The sequence below is a fragment of the Fonticula alba genome, assembly GCF_000388065.1.
Source record: "Fonticula alba strain ATCC 38817 unplaced genomic scaffold supercont2.14, whole genome shotgun sequence".
Taxonomy (NCBI): domain Eukaryota; order Rotosphaerida; family Fonticulaceae; genus Fonticula; species Fonticula alba.
Window position 1 is genome coordinate 170,121 of NW_009242984.1, and position 6,656 is coordinate 176,776.

General features: G+C 73.5%; 2 protein-coding genes across 2 annotated transcripts; one reads left to right on the plus strand and one right to left on the minus strand.

Moving 5' to 3' along the window:
* Positions 1 to 35: 35 nt before the first annotated feature.
* Positions 36 to 5,753, plus strand: H696_05795 (hypothetical protein; the record flags this gene model as incomplete). Its single annotated transcript, XM_009499594.1, has 13 exons — positions 36 to 313; positions 452 to 794; positions 966 to 1,349; positions 1,700 to 1,947; positions 2,212 to 2,683; positions 2,814 to 3,218; positions 3,443 to 3,551; positions 3,716 to 3,800; positions 4,131 to 4,168; positions 4,290 to 4,420; positions 4,685 to 4,739; positions 4,870 to 5,186; positions 5,352 to 5,753. The coding sequence occupies 13 exons, from the start codon at positions 36 to 38 to the stop codon at positions 5,751 to 5,753; spliced, it is 3,267 nt and encodes a 1,088-aa protein (XP_009497869.1).
* H696_05796 (hypothetical protein) lies at positions 5,256 to 6,452 on the minus strand. The gene is made up of 2 exons (XM_009499595.1): positions 6,282 to 6,452; positions 5,256 to 6,184 (listed from the first exon to the last, which is right to left on the minus strand). Exons 1-2 carry the CDS (start codon positions 6,336 to 6,338, stop codon positions 5,960 to 5,962), a joined length of 282 nt encoding a protein of 93 aa, XP_009497870.1. The 5' UTR covers positions 6,339 to 6,452; the 3' UTR covers positions 5,256 to 5,959.
* Positions 6,453 to 6,656: the final 204 nt, after the last annotated feature.

The following is a 6,656-nucleotide window of genomic DNA, read 5'->3' on the forward strand; positions in this document are numbered from 1 at the left end:
CCCCCCCCCCCCCCCCCCGCCTCCATCGCCGACACATGGCGGCCGAGGTCCTCCTCGCCAGCGCCGACTCGGGGCCGGCCCGGCTCCTTGGGCGGCTGGTGCGCGCCCTGCAAGCCCGGGCCCGGGTGCTGGTGATTCCCCGGCCGGGACGTGCCGGCGGCATGGCCCTGGCCTTCCCCCGGGGATCCGGGGCCCGGGTGTCGCGCCTGCTGCGCGCCTTCGCCCGGACCCCCACCGGCCGGGCCCTCAACTGGGTGGCCCAGCACCCGCGCACCATCATCTCCTTCGTGGTGCTGGTCCGCCTTGTGTGGCAGTGCGTGCCCCTTCGTGCCGAGATGCTGCGCCCCTTCGTACTGACGGCATGCTGCCCCGCTTCCTGCCGGCCCCTGTCGGGCGTCGCCCCGGTGGCCGTGCACTCGCGCCGCCGCCCCCCCCCCCCACACACACACAGGCGATACATGCGCAAGAGACAGCGCGACTCAATGCAACCGGACGCCGGCGCCAAGGAGCCAGCGGCCCCGGACGCCCCGGGCCCCGGGCAGCCGGCCGCCCCGCGGCCATCCTCCCCCCTGCGGCTGCTGCAGATCGTCTTCCCGGGGCTCTTCTCCCGGTCGACCCTGCTGCTGGCCCTGCTGACCGGCAGCCTGGCCGCCCGGACGGCCCTCAGTGTGTATGTGGCCGGCCTGGATGGGCGTCTGGTCCGGGGGCTGGTGGCGCGGCGCCCGCGCGAGGTCGGCATCGGCCTGGCCCAGTGGCTGGGGGTCGGCATCCCGGCGGCCCTGGTGAACGCCAGTGTGCGCCGCCCCCCTGCTCCCCTCGCGCCCTCCGGCCGGCGGGCTTTTTTTTTTTTGCCTCTCCTCCCTCCCACCCCCCTGCCCTCAGTCCGCGCCCTGACGCACAGCCACCATCACACGCACACACGCACACACACACACACACGCATGCTCGCCGTGTCCGTCACGCAGATCCGCTTCTTCCAATCGCGCCTGGCCTCGGAGTTCCGCAAGCTCCTGACCGACCACCTGCAGGGGCTCTACATGTCGGGGCAGGTGTACTACGCGGTGACCCAGCTGGATGACCGCCTGTGCGGGGCCGGGGCCGGGGCCGCGGCCCCGGTCGCCGGCCGGCCCGGGCACGCGGCCCCCCGGCCCGACGCCAAAGGGCCGGCCAGCGACCCGGCCAAGCCGGCCGGGCGCCGCCGCGCGGCCGCCGCCGCCGCCACCGCCGCCGCCACCATGGAGCAGCGCCTGGTCGGCGATGTGGTTGCCCTGGCCGACTCCCTCTCGTCGGTGTACGGCGACGTGGCCAAGCCCCTGTTCGACATGTGGCTCTTCGCGCGCAAGCTCGAGGTGCGCCGGCCGGCCCCCTTCGCCCGGGGGTCCCGCCGCGGCCGTTGCACCGCCCTCGGCGCCTGCGCCCCCCCCCCCCCCCCCCCCCCCCCCCCCCCCCCCCCCCCCCCCCCCCCCCCCCCCCCCCCCCCCCCCCCCCCCCCCCCCCCCCCCCCCCCCCCCCCCCCCCCCCCCCCCCCCCCCCCCCCCCCCCCCCCCCCCCCCCCCCCCCCCCCCCCCCCCCCCCCCCCCCCCCCCCCCCCCCCCCCCCCCCCCCCACCCCCACCCCGACAGGCACACTGGCACCTCGCCGGCCCGCATGCTGACCGAACGCACATCCACAATGCCGGCCCGCCGCCCCGGGCCGCCAGACCTCCCTCGGGGCCACCCCCTTCGGGCTCATGTGGTGGTCGTACCTCTTCACGGCGGCCGTCATCCATGTCTCGGCGCCGGACTTTGCCGCGCACCATGTGGCCCTCTCCGGGGCCGAGGGCGACTTCCGCCATGCCTACTCGCGCCTGGCCACCCACGCCGAGGAGATCGCCTTCTACTCCGGCGAGCCGGCCGAGCGCCGGACCGTGGCCCAGGCCTGGCGCCGCGTCCAGCAGGTCCTGCATCGGTGCGCCTGTTGCTGGCCCGCCCCCCCCCCCCCTGTCTGGCGGGCTGCGTCTCCCATGCACGCGGCATCGGCCCACGGCCATGCATCCACACCCACCCGCACATGCCCACCCGCACATGCCCACCCGCACATGCCCACCCGCACATGCCCACCCGCACATGCCCACCCGCACATGCCCACCCGCACGCTCATCGTCTGTGCCGCCCAGGGGAGCGGAGCCTCGGCCGGGGCGGCGGGACCCGACGACGCGCCCCCCCCCGGCAGGTTCCACATCCAGCGGATCCGGTTCCACTTCACCGAGAACCTCCTCGTCCGGTACATCTGGACCGCCCTCGGGCTGGTGGCCCAGGCCATCCCGGTGTTCTTCTCGTCGGCCCCCGGCGGCCGGTCGACCAGCGATGTGGCAGTCGCGGCGGCCACGGCCGCCGCCGCCGGCACCATGGCCGCCCTGTCGGCCTCCGGCGGCACAGAGGACCGGCCACTGGCCGGCCTGGCCGGCGACGTGGCCGCCGGCCTGGTGGCCGGCCTGGCCACCGCCTCCGCCCCCTCCGCCGAGAATGCCGCCACCCGGACCGAAGCCTACATGACCAGCAAGAACATGATGTCCAACTTGGCCGACGCCGGGGGCCGGCTCATGTACGCCTATCAGGACCTGGCCGAGCTGTACGCCCGGTCCCTGCGCGTCAACAGCCTGCTCACCGTCCTGGAGGAGGTGGCTGCCGACCGGCCAGTGCGGGTGCGTGCCCGCCCTACCCTCGCCAGTTTGTTTTGTGCCCCGCGCCTCGTGCTGACGCCGCGCCGCGTCCCCGCCCCCGCCCCCGCCCCCGCCCCCGCCCCCGCCCCCGCCCCCGCCCCCGCCTCCGCAGTCCCTCGCCACCGGGCCCTTCCCCATGAGCAATAGACGCGGCCGGGTCCTGGTCCTGGACCGATCGGACCCGGACCGGCTAGCCGGGCGATCCGGCAGCTGCCACGATACGGCCCCCGGCGCCGGGGCCGGAGCCGCCGGGCGTGCCACCGGGTCGGTGCTCGCCGGCGCCGCCGAAGTCGGCCCCGGGGCCGCCGTCGACTCGCCCGCCCGGTCCCCGGCCGATTGTCCTTCGGGCCTCCCCCCGGCCGAGGTGATCGCCAAGTCCGCCGACAAAGTCATCACCGCCGCCGGCCCCCTCGTCGGAGAGCCCACCGCCCCCCAGGAGGACGCCCTCGGCCGGGAGATCCACTACAGCCTGAAGCGCGTGCCGGTGGTCACCCCGACCGGCGAGCTGCTCATCGAGGTGCGCCCGCTGCCGGCCAGCGCCGGCAGGCCGGCGCACAGCACCATCCCCTCCCCGCACCCGGGCCCGCAGTCGGATCCGGCCACGCACCCGAACCCGCAGCCGGCCACGCACACGCACATCCCACTCGCCCAGCGCCTTGCTCTGACACATGCCTTCATGTCGGGTCCGACCGCGGCTTGCCGACACCCTCCATCCATGCGCATACCCACACCCGCACACAGCCCCTCACTCTGGACATTCGCCAAGGGCGGCACCTGCTCATCACCGGCCCGAATGCCTCGGGCAAGACGTCCCTCCTGCGAGTGCTCAGCGGCCTCTGGCCCGTGTACGGTACGGTAGCCGGCAACTCGGTTAAGGGCAAGCGGTTCTGGTCGACTATCGCGCCATAAGACATTTGCCTCAACCCTAGTTCCGGGATAGCACAATTGCGGCCGAGACCCTGTGGAATTTAGGTCGGAATTGCGTTCACTCACAAAGCGTACACCCAAACCCAGACGGGCTCATGATCACGCCCCACCCCCGCGATGTTTTCTTCGTCACCCAGAAGCCGTACCTGTGTCCGGGCAACCTGCGCGATCAGTGCGTCGTCCCCCCCCCCGCCCCGCCCCGCCCCCCGGGCTCCTGGCCCGGCATGGCCCTCGCTTTCGATCGGCGTCTTTTTTTGTCCGCCATCTCGCGCCCGCTCCCGGCGGCCTGAGCCATCTGCCACCGGTCCTGTCCGATCGCTCTGGCTCTCCTCGGCCCGGCCCTGGCGGGTGTCTCGACTCCTGCCGGCCGGCCGGGCCTCCTGCCCCCGGCACGCGGCATCTTTCTCACACCTCCCTTCCTGTGCCCCCCTCCCCGGGCTCGGGGCCTGTCTGCCCTGCTGCCGGGGCCCCAACCGTGTGCCTGCCCTCCCGTGCGAGACAGGATCATCTACCCCGACACGCGGCATGACATGGTCAAGAGTGCGAAGCGCCTTCCTGCCCCCTGCCCCTGCCCCCCGCTGTGCGGACAACACCCGGGCCCCCTTCCGTTCTGGCTAACCCCCCATGACCCACCTCGCCGGGTACCGCGTCCCATTGCCAGAGGGCTTCACGGACGCATACCTGCAGGAGATCCTGACCGCGGCCTTCCTGGCTTACCTGCCGGAGCGCGAGGGCGGCTTTGACAGTGTCCGGACGTGGGGGAATGTCCTGTCCGGGGGCGAGCGCCAGCGAGTACGCCAAGCCCCCCCCCCGTCCGGGGGACACATGACCCCTTTGTTCTGACACCTGGTCCCCCCCCCCCCCCCCCCCCCCCCCCCGCCCCCCGCCCCCCCCCCCCCCCCCCCCCCCACCCCCCCTCCCCCCCCCCCCCCCCCCCCCCCCCGCCCCCGCCCCCGCCCGCCCTCTCCCCAATTGCCTCATGGTGGTGCTGCCGCGCTGCTCCACGCGCATCGAACAAACACTGACCCCGCTGTGCCGCTTGGTTGTCCTGCCCAGCTCAACATCGCCCGGGTGTACTACCACCGGCCCCTCTTCGCCATCATGGACGAGTGTACGTATCGCCCACCGGGTCGGCCCACGGGGCGCCCTCGCCACACAAGCGCATCCCCTCACACACCGGCCCTCCCTACTCGTCCCTTCCCCCGGCCGCCGGTCGTCACCACCTGGCGTATGCCATGTAGGCACCAGCGCTGTCAGCCTGGACGTCGAGGCGGCCCTCTTCCAGCGGGCCATGCAGGCGGCCCTGCCCGCCGCGCAGACTACCCTGGTGGCGGTGACCCAGCGCCCGGGGGTGCTGGCGCCCCTGTTCAAGGACCGGCTGACCATCGGCGAGGATGGGCCCGGGTCCTGGAGCCTCCTGTCTGCTGAGGGGGCCCGGCGCTCGGGCACCAAGTCTTTCGCCGACCTGCGGAAATACTACCCCGGCGATGTGCCGGCCGGAGGGCGCGCCATTGGCGGCGGCCCATTCGCCGATGGCAAGGGCACCCCTCTGCCGCCAGTGCGTACCATGCAACTCCCCCCCTCGCGGTTCACTTGCTCGCCCACGCCGCCGGAAGGCGCGCGGTCATGTCCATGTTGCGGGTTTGCCCTTCGGCTGGCGCCACCTGCGCAGGCGTATATTGACTTGCTGCTCTGTGACACGCGCGCGTGCACACGTGGAAAGCCCCCGCCGGCGATCGGCCCCCGGCGCCAAGAGGCCGCCATCATCGGGTCGCCGCGGCTGGCGCCCATCCCCGAGGGCCCAGATCGCGAGGACCCGGCCCAGGACAGCGACATGGAGTTCCTCTTCCTGTCCTCGGTGTCGGACTCCTTCACCGGGCTGTCCTCCTCGCGCGAGGGCATCGACAGTGGCGAGGAGTTGGCCCTGGCCGGGGTACCGTCCTCCCGTATGGACTTGGCCCCGGCCGGGGTGCCGTCCTCCCGCCTGGACTTGGCCCCGGCCGACTGGCCGGCCGACCTGCCGACCGACGAGGCCGGCCTCGCTCGCCGGGTGCAGGAGATCCACGACCAGTTGAATGCCATCAACAGCCAGTTGATGTCTGGGCCGCCGCCGGAGCCGGTGTAGCCAGGCACGGCCCAGGGCCGGGGGGAGGCAGGGAGGTCCGCGCACTCGCGATTTCCTCCCCCACCCCCGGCGTGTGCGGTGGTCTTGCCGCTGGCCCGCCGCGATACATGGCCGCCCGCCGGCCCGCAATGCACATTGAAGAAAGGGAAGGACAAACAGCCCCAGAGGGGGGGAGGGAGGTGGAGTATTCGAAGCGGGGCCATCGGTCAATTGTACTCGTCGCCACGCCCGCCGGGGTTCTGGTCAAGCAGGGCCTTGAGCGCCGTCACGGCGGCCACCCGGTCAGCCTCCTCGGTTGGGACGGTCCCCTCGCCGGCCACAAAGTCCAGCCACCGGTGCGAGAAGGAGGCCGTCGAGCTGGCCGACCGGTTGTTGTGTCTCCGCAGGGCTCCGGTCACGGCGTCCATCTTCTCTGATGTCTGAACGAGGAGCTGTGTGTGTGTGTGTGTGTGCGGGGCGGAGAGTCAGCAGGAGACCGGACGGGGGGCACCAGGGCGGAAGGGAAAGGCAGACGGCCCGAGCGCGTACGGCGGCGAGTTCGGCGACCAGCGCGTCGCGCTCATGCTCGAAGGTGGGGCTTGGCATGCTTGTCTTCGTTCTCCCGACTCGGAAGAGGCAAAACGTGTTTGAGGGGGGGGGGGCGTTATGGGAGAGGAAAGAGCGAGAGATGGTAGGAGGTGGAGAAGGTGAGCTGCCCGGGGTGTGGTCGGCACGCCGGCCCAAGTGCACCTCGGTCAGCCCCCGCCCCTCGGGCCCCGTGTCGCGCCCGAAAGCCGGTGGGCAAACAGGCCGCCCCGCGCAGACGCACGGGCCGGAGCGCGCCCGGGATCCGTTGGCACATCGCGACCCCACGCGCCCGATCGCGCCCGGGCCCGCCCGCTCGCTTTAAGCCGGCCCCCACCC

Excerpts from the sequence above, each read along its gene's own strand:
- H696_05796 (XM_009499595.1), bottom strand. The coding sequence starts at position 6,338 with ATGCCAAGCCCCACCTTCGAGCATGAGCGCGACGCGCTGGTCGCCGAA. Across the intron at positions 6,185-6,281 it reads TGGTCGCCGAACTCGCCGCC|CTCCTCGTTCAGACATCAGA; the intron begins GTACGCGCTCGG and ends ACACACACACAG.